At 44.2% G+C, this 13,385-nt stretch overlaps 1 protein-coding gene across 1 annotated transcript; it reads left to right on the top strand.

Annotated features, from left to right (window-relative positions):
• Positions 1 to 7,961: 7,961 nt before the first annotated feature.
• Positions 7,962 to 11,991, top strand: fgf8b (fibroblast growth factor 8b). Its single transcript, XM_063214932.1, has 5 exons — positions 7,962 to 7,993; positions 8,090 to 8,126; positions 8,891 to 9,071; positions 10,634 to 10,740; positions 11,646 to 11,991. The coding sequence occupies exons 1-5, from the start codon at positions 7,962 to 7,964 to the stop codon at positions 11,958 to 11,960; spliced, it is 672 nt and encodes a 223-aa protein (XP_063071002.1). The 3' UTR covers positions 11,961 to 11,991.
• The last annotated feature ends 1,394 nt before the right edge of the window (positions 11,992 to 13,385 follow it).

Genomic DNA, 13,385 nt, shown 5'->3' with positions numbered 1-13,385 from the left:
TAGAACTGACACTATTATGGTTTGAGTGTTGAATTAACACTGCTGAATTTGCTGTGTGGGTGTATTTTTATAGCCAGGCTGCGCCCTCCTTGTGATGCAACAATTTCAGCGAATCGCGATTGCAAGTCTATGATAATCAGGCAAGTATTTTTATGTTCAGCTTCAGCCGGCGAGGTGAGGGAATTGTCCCTGTCGAGATCGGAGGGAGGGGAGTCTGGCGGCCCGGGTCGGGTCCGCCGCTCTGAAGTTTCAGACATTTAGTCACTCCTCGCTGACTAAGAATAAACCCCGACCGACCGACCGTCCGGGGCTCTCCTGCTCTTCTGTGCCAAGTGTTGTCCTTTTTGTTTTTTTTTCGTCTGCCGTCATTCTTTTTTAGGTGTGTGTGTGTTCTTTCTCTTCTCTTCTTTATTCTTTTTTCATCTTCCATTATTTCTTTTTCTTCCTTCTTCTTCTTTTGTTACAGTATCCAGTGATGGTGTTTTCACACACCGGAATAGTACCAGCCTGTGTAATAATGAGGGAGAGAGAGAGGGAGCGAGGGAGAGAGAGAGAGAGAGGTAGAGAGGGGGAGAGAGAGAGAGAGAGAGAGAGAGAGAGAGAGAGAGAGAGAGGTAGAGAGGGGGAGAGAGAGAGAGAGAGAGAGAGAGAGAGAGAGAGGGAGGTAGAGAGGGAGAAAGGGAGAGAGAGAGGTAGCGGTAGAGAGGGGGAGAGAGAGAGAGGTAGAGAGAGAGAGAGGGAGAGAGAGAGAGAGGGGTAGAGAGAGAGAGAGAGAGGTAGAGAGAGCGGGAGAATGAGAGCGAGTGAGAGAGAGAGAGAGAGAGAGAGAGAGAGAGAGAGAGAGGGCCCCGAAATGCGAAAAGCAGCTCGAGAAGGCTCTGGATCCTGGGAGAATTTTTTTTTTCAACGTGGCGAACAAGGGAGACAAACTGGAAAGGTTTCAGAAGACTTAAGAATGCTCTCTCTTCCCCTCTCTCTCTCTCTCTCTCTCTCTCTCTCTCTCTCTCCTGGTCAGAGTGTCCCCCTCTCACTCTTTTTCTCTCTCCTTTTCTCTCATCTTTCTATCTCTTCATGTCTTTCAGCGTCTCATTACTCCTCTGTCTGTCTGTCTGTCTGTCTGTCTGTCTGTCTGTCTGTCTGTCTGTCGTCTCTCTCTCTCTCTCTCTCTCTCTCTCTCTCTCTCTCTCTCTCTCTCTCTCTCTCTCTCCTCATCCCTTCCTCATCTGAGCTCCAGACAGAGGGACCTGGTGACCGTATAGACTAGAGCTTGGCCATTAAAGTTAGGGAGAACTTCTCCACCACTTGATTATGGGACATAAAAATGTGGCGGTGGCGGTTTGCTGGATACGTATGTGTGTGCGGAGGGTGCACAATGTCACACACACACATACACGCACGCACACACGCACACACACACAGACGTGGGCTCATGCAGACCAGCCTGTAGGTTTCAAATCCTAATACACACACACACACGCACACACACACACACACACACACGCATGCACACACGCACGCACGCACGCACGCACGCACGCACGCACGCACGCACACACACACACACACACACACGTGAGCCCAGACCAGACTTCATGGTCTTCAAATGCTTGAAGAGTCACTGTGAAAAACCATTTGCGGCTGAGGTGTAGGAACCAAATTACCCACAACACAGTGCACACACTCACTCTCTCTTTAGAGGGGCTTGGACCTGGTTCCGTTTTTGCTTCTTGTGGGAACGTTATTACTTTTGAATTGAAATACCGGTGATGGTTTCATGGCTTGGCGCTTTGCAAACCCATGGGATGGACGACGGTTGTTGAAGCACTGGTAATGGTGATGGTGGTGATGGTTTTCCAATTTGAGTTGTAGTGATATCCCTGGAAATTTTACTTTTACATGACAGATCAGATGGTGTCCAATATACACACAGAAAGCTACATACTATCCACGCCTCCTAGTTGGGTTTCCCAGGAATGCACCACACATATCGGGTGGATTCCAATCTGCGGACTTCCGTCCTCCCTTGCTCACTTGCCTGCTTATGACCTCATGATAATGTCACTGTGGAGAAAAAAAATCATTCAATATCTTGCAAAAGCACAATTCTAATGTAGTTGTCTTATTAGGGATGGTGAATGAAAAACAGTCCTCCAAAAGTTGTTGTGGCTGCTGATTGTTGGGAAACTTTATTGTTTTCTCCACGGAGCCGGGGCCATGAGGCTGGGCGAGGCCACAAGCACAAGTGGAGGACGGTAGTGTGCATATTGGAATGCACCCAGAGTGAGAGAGCAAGGTGCTGTAGCACTGCTAATGCTGCTAGTGCTGATGCTATTTATTTGTCAATGGACTTGCCAGGGGCACTGACATCTTTGGCCGGCCTGGGACAAAGTGATTTGAAAGGTCCTCCCACCCATATAGAAATAATATAATGAGGACCCAACTCTGGGCCCCCCCTCTCTCTCTCTCTGCCGAGGCCCGGGACAGCTGACCCATTTGTCCCTCCTTGTTGGCTTCCGTGCCCCTTCCTTTGTCCATTTATAGGGCAAGTGACTATATTTGATGACTTCACGTTTTGGCAAAGGACGCGCTCAACTTCTTGGAAAAACGAAAGTCTTTGGGTGTGCGATAAAATGTATGAAGAAAAATCCGCACTCACAAACTGCGTCTCATTATTTATTTATATTACCACCATGTCCAAAAAGCAAACGCGTTTCGGCTATCAAGCCTTCATCAGTGCGTGGTACCTTGATAGCCGAAACGCCTTTGCTTTTTGGACATGGTGGTAATATAAATAAATAATGAGACGCAGTTTGTGAGTGCAGATTTTTCTTCCTTATATTTGATGACTTCCAATTACTTGCACACCTATCACAAATGCCCCTGTCATGCCTCTTTATTAGGGCGTACACCCAAGTGGGTTATATCAAATTAATCAGGAGAAATCAGCCTTTCAGACAGATAGTGACATCTTGACAATTGACTAATCAGCAGTGGCATGGAGCCGGTCAAACTTGTTTTTTCACTCGGGAGCTGAAATTTGTGTGCCCTATAAAGGGTTAAGTGCACAGCCAGAAAACATACACAGGCACATTTCCTTTCTGTCTGAAGATGGGACATCCACCTTTGTGTTTTGTGCCAAGAAAAAAGCCCTTTCCTCTCCCAGTAGATTAGAAAGAAAAAAGACAAACAGTTAAAAAAAAAAGATATACAGTGAGGGAGATCCCCATATAATGTAACAGGGAAGCAGACAGAGGGGACAACGGGGTCAGTTGTCCCGGGCCCAGGGAGAGAGAAGGCCCCCAGAATTGGACCCTCCTTACATTGTATGTATTGGATGGGGTGGGGGTGGGGGGCTGTTTAAAATGACTTTGTACCGGGCCCGGCCAAAGCTGTCAGCGGCCCTGTGTGGGGGATGTGGATTTTGATGATGATATGACACAATGACATTTACGATGTCAACCAATCACGTTTAACAATCCAAGACAGAGTCACGAGTTATCTGATGGACAATGCATGCAAGTCTTGACTGACCAAACAGAGGAGGAATGGCCAGAATTCTCCAAACCCGGTAACTTGAGTATACTTTGTCCATTCTCTCTCCACCTGCACAGTTTTTGCATGCAGCACTTTTGCCATATGTTCTCCCAATAGTGGAGGCAGCCACTGCTTTTTTCCCTAAACAGCCCAAATTCAACTCACTGTGACTGAACTGAACTGTCTTACGAAATGCATCGTAGGACCACTTAAAAACTTCACACACAGGCCTATTGCACACATAATTGTTTGCTCACATCATTTTATTATTAAATAATTAATTTGTCGTTACTTACTACAGTCGTTATGCAAACTGTTACTTGCTAATAATGTTATTTTTTAGAATTATGATAGGCAAGAACACAACCCTTACATATTTACAACCTAAAAGGTGCCCTGTGTAGGATGGGGGCCAGAGTAGGTATTGCAGTGTCTATTGCTAAATTTGATCTTTTGATATGGACTAAGTAAGTACAGTTTTTTTCAATTGCTAACAAGCTTTTGTCCAAACCTCAGTGACAGTTGCAAAACTCTTAATACAGTTAGCACACCAAGGGCTTTCCGTTGCCATACAGTTGACACATTACATGCCTTTTTCACACAATTAGCAGTCAACGAATGCATTTCTTTGTGTATATTTAACAGAGTGTGTTTTTGAGAAGAAAATTAACTGTTTGGCCAATTGTGCTTGGTAGGTGGTAGTCTGTGTTAAGAGTTTAGAAAAAGTATCCAAAGTATGGGTAAGCGCTTGTTAGCAATTGAAAAAAACTGTAATAAACTAATATTTACTAGTATGGCGAAAGTAGGCCTACAGTAAGTTTTGCACCTAAAACCAATATGGCGGAAAATCAATATGGCGGACATGGAGAAGATACCCCTTTTCATGTGTGAAAAGGGCAATCCTCCCCGTCATAATGAACACTTCGAATTTGATGGTGCTGATAAGTCGTTGTGAATAAGGTAACATTTGTGAATGGGCACAGTAGCATGAATTCTGTAAATAAACTAATAAAAAATAGGCTATTACACAATGCACCTTTAAAATCTTTCATGTAAGAACCTTACATTACTATAAACGTACCCTGCCTTGTGCTTTATTGTGTCTTTGTCTGAGTTGGGGAATGAGGAATGTCATTTCGATTCCTCTGCATGTCACTGTAATCACTTGTGAGGAAATAGACAATAAAGAGCTGAATTTGACTTTGACTATAAATGCTTATGCATGTGTGGGCTTTGTGGAGTTTATAACATTGGCCTATAGTACAGTACTGTACATACTCATACACACCCAAACACTATGTGTATAAGACCACATATATGGTACTCCCACCCTCCCGACCTTTTAAACATGTCCAAAGATGACCGACCCACTCACACACCGAAACACTTCATATGCATGACACACGCGAGCACGTGCACACGTGTACACTTAATGCACACACACACACACACACACACACACACACACACTCTCACTCAGCCACATACACAGACACCCACACACATGAACGTACACACACACACAAGCACACACACACTCTCACACTCACTCACATACATGCTCACACTCACGCACGCACACACACACACACACACAAGCACACTCTCTCTCTCACACACACACACATACTATACTCACACACACACATACTATACTCACACACACACATACTATACACACACACACACACACACACACACACACACCTCGTCCTCGTCCTCCTACTACACTCAGTAATAGTGAGCCGACTGGGCTGCGCTGGGTCTGAGCTGGGCTGATCTCTGCCGTGTGCTGCGGCGTTAGATGTGAATCATTCCAGGTGGCAAAAAGCAATGGTTTGACTGTCCCACTGGATCTCATAAGGCAGGTACATTCACACTCTCTAAATCCCTCGCACCGGCTCCAGTGACTGATTTATTGCTCCTCATTCAAAGGGGGCTAAATATAATTGTGTTTCTGCGCTAAGCAGCTGTATCACAGTACGTATACGCCATGTGTAGGCCTACATTGTGTGTGACAAGAGTCGGAATTCCAACGCGGAAGGCATGTTTTTTAGTTCAGTGATAGGAATAGTATTGAGCGATAGGAATTCATTCTGTGTCACGAGGTGGTTTTGCTCATTATTTGTTTTGCGAGCTACAATATGGTTAGCTAAACGTCATCGTGTTTCTGCCTGAGGCAGCTTCCTCATAGAACGTACATATGTATAGGTCTGCATTGTGCATGACACGAGTCGCTATTCCAACAAAGCAAGCATGCATTTTATTACGTTTTTGTAGATATTAAGATTGTGTTATAACATTTTTTTGTTTGATGTTTTTGTACAATGGCATAGATGAAGGTTATTTTGATGGGAGTAATTCACTACAAAGACATGATTGAAATCTGCAAATGGGCACTCCAAGACTATTGGCACTGGGCTCTTGTGTGTTAAACTGAGGAAAGTGGCGAGGTCAAAACCTCATCTCTAAATAAACTGAAGAAAATAACATTAAAAAGGAAAGAAATCCCAAGGAATATGCGAATGTTTATCAGGGGAGGGGGGGGGGATCAGTATTCATTCAGTGTTGTTGAATGGCATCCACAACTTGCTGCGCTGTACATACTGAATCCATGTCTCTCTCTCTCTCTCTCTCTCTCTCTCTCTCTCTCTCTCTCTCTCTCTCCCAATCTCAATCTGTGTGTGTGTGTGTGTGTGTGTGTGTGTGTGTGTGTGTGTGTGTGTGTGTGTGTGTGTGTGTGTGTGTGTGTGTGTGTGTGTGTGTGTGTGACAGGCTCTCCCAGACTTCACCATGTGTGTGCCCAATAAATGTAATTGTTACCCTCATGGGGGTTAGAGAGAGAGAGAGAGAGAGAGAGAGAGAGAGAGAGAGAGAGAGAGAGAGAGAGAGAGAGAGAGAGAGAGAGAGAGAGAGAGAGAGAGAGAGAGATGTCAGGGAATTTCTGAGAAAGAGGGAGTGTGGGCTGTGTGTGAGAGCACCTTTTTCAAGCCCAAAGCCAGGGTCTGGATATTGAATGTGAAAACCATTTTGTATCATGTATTCACATGGAATTCATATTACTAACATATGTAACATGAAAAAACTTACATTGAAAGTAGCGCTTATCCTCCAAGGACCATGAAACAACCTCCATACCTCTTATATGCCTGGGAAAACCTTATTGTATAGCCGTCGCTTTCATAAAAGAGGAGAATTTTAATGTAGACTAGGCTAGGGCATGTGACATTTTGAGAAGATAAAAAAGACCAATTGAAATGCTTCATAAAAACAACGACGGTTATTGCATTGCTGTCAGTGACTGAAAATCTCAATAAGAACAGACTTAATACATTAATAAAATGAAATGAAAAAGTTTTGGTTTCTCTTATAAAAGTCTGAAAACAACTGCTTTCCATAAATAATCCCATAGCCTATGTGCGTGATCAGAGGAATCAGCGTGTGTTTGTGCCAATATTTCGATTCATTTGCATAACGCATGGGAAACCAAAACAGAAGCCATTTTTATTGACATTATCCACTGACAATCCAGAGTGTGGCATGTTGCAAACTTTGCGCATCTTTGACAAGCCCCACCCGCGGTCGTGTAGGAGTGTTTAACCCAGCCTTCGTTCTAGGCATAGCCAAATGACTTGAAATGTGGCTGGCTGGTGGAGCTGCAACCGGTATTCTGGAGCAACAGGAGCTTACAGGTCCCCCTCGGTTATTTCAAGGAATACACGTGTAAGTCGAGGAGTCTGTTCCGCGGTGGTTAGACGGGAATCTCACTGATGGAGAAGAAGCTTACGGTGCTGCTCAAATTGAACCTTTACGCAGTTAAGGGTTAGAAGTGACAGTAAAGAAAACTTTTGTGCGACATTTGCCATATGGGCACTTACCTGTCTGAATGTACACCATTTTGGTTGATTGACATTAAAATTATCCTCAGCTTCGGTTGTCCACTGAAGTCAACCCTGAGCATCATCGTTGCTGGAGAGTACGCGTGCTTTGAAGTCTATCGCCTCACTCTTTGGTTCCCATTCGAGTCATTCACGTGGATATATGGTAATGGAATATTGAAGATGATCGATTTTCACCACCTATTTTTCGGAAGGATTTACGCATCGTCTTTGCAGCAATCTGGGAGACACAGAACGCATCCACGGTGCTCCTTCAGTTTGAATGGCCCAAAATCCGAGAAACTGACATGCAACTGATACATGAATACGGAGCCGAACTCAAGGCTTTATCAAGCCGCCCTCTTCCACATATTTGACACAACGGGACATCGATTGTATTTCTCGTTCGAGAGGGAGATAGCTACTACGACTCTTGATTCCCGTTAGGAAGAATTACGCATTTTCCACAGACATTGCCATCGTGGAGTGGTACTAATGTTGGGCTGTCTATGCGGCGGGAGCCAGCACAAAGTTTTGTGAAACTTCAAAATGAGGCTTAGAAATGCGAGATTAGGCTATCTGTAAGTGCAATTCGTGTCAATAGTATATCTCCATGATTATTTGCTCCTATTACAGGAAAACCTAATCTCTGGCAATAAATATGTTTTCTCTTTCAGGTTACTGCAGTTTATAGCGCTGTCTTTCCACACACAGGTAGGTTTGTATTCCCGTGCTCTAAGCATCTCTATAGCAGCCTGAAACCAGGCTATTATTTTGCTCTGGACCGTTAAAATTATAGTGCCACCATATTTCAGTCACTAATAAAAAAAAGAGCGATATTGAGTTATAACGGCTGCGCTTCAGGTTATTTATTCAAAAGGTCCTATATGCCGCAATAAATGTGTTATAACCAGGCAAACATCACATTATTACCTAAGTACTTGGCAAATAGTCAAACATCTTGAAAAGAGGTGAAACGAAACGCAAATGGTAATTGTTTTAACATCTGGATATGGCGCACGGCCGCATTGAAAAGGAACCGTTAAGGGAAATAGTCCAGGGAGACGAGGGGTCAGAGGTTATTCGCGGTAAAACAACCTATCAGAGCCTTGTCATCTCATGTCATTATAACGAGGTCATCGACATTGTCTGCGCCCTTGTCAATGACAGTGGCCATTTAGGATGTAACGGACATCTGTTATTTTATTGTTGTGGCCTGATACATTGAATGCATTTGTTTCAAGACTGCTGAAAATCTTTTTAGGATTAGGTAAATCTGATGATGGTCTTCATGCAATAAACGCCATGCAACAATGCAATCATCAAAACAAAAGAGACCATTAATTAAGTTACATTAAAATAGGCTTTCATTTATCATTGTATCATGCCCAGTGGTTCATGGCAAAATGTAACTGACAAATGTGACTGACAACTATTCACGTTATTCATCCATTGTTGCTTGTTTAACTTTTGAACAGATATCCGCACAGTACCCGCCAAACTTCAGGCATCACGTCAACGAGCAAAGCCGTCTGTCGGATAGAATGAGCCGGAGACTGACCAGGACATATCAGCTCTACAGCCGAACGAGTGGCAAACATGTGCAGGTGCTCGGAAACAAACGGGTGAATGCCAACGGCGAGGACGGGGATATCCACGGTGAGTCGCGCGCATGTGAATCCGGTACCGTTTCCATTGCAATCTGACGATTAACAGCGAGATTTACGCATAGGCGATGTGAACACGCTTTGAATTATATGGATTGAAATTACACTACATGGTCTGATGTTGGATGTAAACGGGTCCTTGGGGAGGTCAGCTCACACTTTTACCCCGCTTTTAACTTGCGAAAAGAGATCCAGAACTCGTGCGTAATTGGTCCGCGCTGCGAATAATGCAGGGTATTTTATACTGTTTATGTAGCACGTTGTGAAATGTTCGGCGTGGTGGAGAGAGTAGTAGCCTACCTATAGTGAGCGAAGCCAACATTTTCAAATGGATTCTACATTCTCGGTTACATTGATGACTGACTGACTGGCTGATGTCAGGAGAAAGTCATGCCTGCTGGAAAAACGATTAGGATTCATCTTACTTCCCCTAACCTTTCCTTAATAGCTGTCTCTGTATGTAGCCTGAAGGATTGATATACGACTTGCAATATCTGGACCAGCCCAATGATTCATTAGGAAATAATGATTTGGACTTAGCTAGCTACCAAAGAACCTACTGCTGCGCAGCGGCGTGCTGTTCAAACGTCCTGTGCCGGGAGTAGAGCAGAAACGTACAGACGTCGGCCAGCTTAAAACCAGATCCACATTTATGTATACATTGTCAATTCAGAATGCTGCTTGCAACAAGATGAAAATGGCTAGTTTTACATTTTTTGGGATCCCCTGAATTATTTTGGCTTCACACATGTGTTTTGTGCTGTACGAACAAGATGATTTGAATCCTGTAACGCATGGACATATAAATATGTACATCAGCCTCTTTTTTACCACCCAAATTTACATCACCTGCCTAACTCTCTCTCTCTCTCTCTCTCTCTCTCTCTCTCTCTCTCTCTCTCTCTCTCTCTCTCTCTCTCTCATTGATGCACACATGCGCACACACACACACACACACACACACACACACACACACACCGTTATGCATAGTGCCATTTCTTAGTCTCACCACAACACTCCATTTCACTTAGGGATGTGCACAAGCAAACACAAACTGGCGTGCGCACACACACACGCACACGCGCGCACACACACACACGCACACACACACAGGCAGGCGGGCAGGAATTCCAAAGATGACAGGCCACAGCTTTAAGCTGTATGTCATATGTGGGTGTCTTTGCTGTTTCAGCTCCAAGGCTTACCACTGCTGTGGACTCGTGGCCATAGCCATTCTCTCTCTCTCTCTCTCTCTCTCTCTCTCTCTCTCTCTCTCTCTCACACACACACACACACACACACACACACACACGCACGCGCGCACACACACGCACGTGCACAAAAAGATAGAAATAGATATACAGACCTTGTTATGATTGATTTATGTGAAGCCCATAAGAAGTTGAATGCACAGTTTTATCATCCCCAAACTTAACTCATTGCCAATCATTTGGAAAACAGTTCTGTCGTACAAATGATGCGCTTTTATATTTATTATTCATATTTATTCATTGTTGTGTTTTTTGTTCATTTGTTTGTTTGTTCGGTCTGTAGCCAAGCTCATAGTGGAGACAGACTCGTTTGGGAGTCGGGTCCGCATCAAAGGTGCTAAGACTGGCTTCTACATCTGCATGAACAAGAAAGGAAAGCTCATTGGAAGGGTGAGACTTTTTTTCATACATGTGAGACATTGAGTAGATGTGTAAATGCAAGTATTTGATATTTTGAGATACACATATGGTTAATATGTCGAATAACCCTGTTACACCCTCACCATTGCTCTTACATTTAGAGTATTTATTGAAAGTTCTTTTGTCATCATAACCTGTTTCTGTTTCCAATGCACTTTGCACATATTCCTAATATCGCAAAATCCATCCAAAATTCCTTGTTGTTGAATTGTTAAACGTTTTTTGTAAACTGCAATCAAGTCAACTGTCAGCTAATGCATGTCTCTCTTCTTGTTTTTTTTTTTCAAAGCTCCCACACACTGTCCTCATTTGTAATATTTAGTTGCAATGTTGCAGTCTATTGGCCATTATGAGGCGACTTTCGTTAAAGGTGCTCAATGGACCAGAACACTGCAATTAAAAATTGCAAATGAGCACAGTGTGCAGGAGCAGTCTTTATAAAATTGGTGACCCTGAGGAAAACATTGTGACACCATCTTAGCACCCTAAAAGGGATATTTCAAAACCAGTGTGTTAACAGGAGATTTCTAAAACTCTGTGTATGTGGAAACGAGAGGCTAAAAATGATTAAGATTAAGTAACTCGACAAGTACAACAAGTATTGATGAAATGATCAATTGCTCTTTTGTTAATACATTTGGGAATAGCCCGTGAAAAACTGCTTTCAAGACACCTACTCAAGAGAATTTAATTATGACACGTTTTTTACATCTTCCCTCCTTTCCTCTCTTCCTGGTCCTGTGTCTGTTTGTATGTCATCTGTTTTTAGCATAAATTTTATGTATGTTACTGCTGCAACACATGAATTTCCCCATTGTGGGATAATAAAGGGCATACTTGCTTACCTACTTACTTACTTACTTCTCCCCGCACAGAAAAAGGGCCACGGGCGCGACTGCATCTTCACAGAAATCGTGCTGGAGAACAACTACACGGCGCTGCAGAACGCCAAGTACAAAGGCTGGTACATGGCCTTCACGCGCAAGGGCCGGCCGCGCAAGGCCTCGCGCACCCAGCAGCACCAGAGGGAGGCGCACTTCATGAAGCGGCTGCCCCGCGGCCACCTCCTCACCGAGAGGAGGCCCTTCGACATTGTGCCTTACGCCGTCAGCAGAAGGACTAAGCACGGGCGGCACAACCATCAAAACCACAACCAACAGCATCAGAGGCAGAAGGCTGTTCATCGGTAGGAGGGCGAGACGGCTACATGTAGACAGTGTGGCCAGATTGGCCGATTGGATTTCGGAGAAAAAAACGCCCAATTTTTGGCCATAGAAATCAATAGAATTGGGCGGGATTTAGTGCTTCCAGGCGGGTTTTGAGCATTTTTTTGGGCTGGAAATCATCAGCCTTATCTGGCAGTCCTGCATGTAGACTGTTTGTTGGCACGAAGGACTAAGTTGGCACGAAGGACTAAGCACGGGCCGGGCGGCACCACCATCAACACCACAACCACAACCAGCAGCAGCAGCAAAAGGCTGTTCATCGGCCACTTAGGATGGTCGTCTGCGGGTAAAAAACATGGCATTTGGGCAGGTTTTTCTGCCAATTTATGGCCATAGAAACAAATAGAAATCAGTTCAAATTGGGCAGGATTTAGTGCTTCCAGGTGGGTTTTTTGGGCTGGAAATCACCAGTCTCATCTGGCAACCCTGAGCAACAGCAGCATCATCAGCAGAAGGCTGTTCTTCGGTTGAGACGGATACAGGTGGACTATGTCACATATGCTGTCCAGTCGACTTCGTACACAAGTTGGCACCAAGGACTATGCACGTTCGCTGTTCATCAGTACGAGCAAGAGGAGGAGGAGTAGGAGTACTTAAAGGCCCATTCATATCATACATGCTAGATGGGCAGGCACATGTCCGTTGATTTTATACACAAGTTGACAAAAAGGACTAAACATTGCCATCATCACAAGCAGCAGCAGCAGCAGCAGCAGCAGCAGATGGTCTTTGCTAGGAGTCAGAGGAAGAGGACTTAAATGCCCATTCATAGCCTACATGCTAGATGGATACAGACATGTGTGGCATTTGCTTTCCTCCATGAATGCCCATTCATACCTTCATGCTAGATTTACACGTACAGTATGATACGTATGGAGTGTGTCACATTTCTGGAACGTGTTTCCTGACAACGTCATTGCTAAGTAAATTAGGAACTTACTTGGTTCTAATGCGATTTCCCATTGGCAACCAAATAAGTTGCTAACTAGTTAGCAACAATGCTTTCGAGAAACGCGTTTCCGATCCGTTGTTTTCACACATATTTTAACACAAAGGACTAAACACGCTCGTCACCATCACCAGCAGTAGCAACAGCAGGCTGTTTAATGTTCGGAGAGGGAGGACTAAAAGAAGATCATAAACACAGTTTTGACAGTTGTCAAATCCGACAATTCCGTTTGTCCCCAACACACTGGTGGTGCACTGTAGGGCTGCGCAGCTGATGTTGCGTGGTAGCCAACCTTGGATTTTAATAATGAATTTTATTGAGTGGCTCCGACAAAATAGATGTCAAACGTAATCAACAGCCGATGTCAACAAATATTGGTGCCAGCCTGTGTATGGGATTGTTTTGAAAACAATGGAAACAAATACTGGCAGAGCAGCGCT

The sequence above is a fragment of the Engraulis encrasicolus genome, chromosome 1 (assembly GCF_034702125.1).
Source record: "Engraulis encrasicolus isolate BLACKSEA-1 chromosome 1, IST_EnEncr_1.0, whole genome shotgun sequence".
Classification (NCBI taxonomy): Eukaryota; Metazoa; Chordata; class Actinopteri; order Clupeiformes; family Engraulidae; genus Engraulis; species Engraulis encrasicolus.
This window is presented reverse-complemented; position numbering and strand designations above follow the sequence as displayed.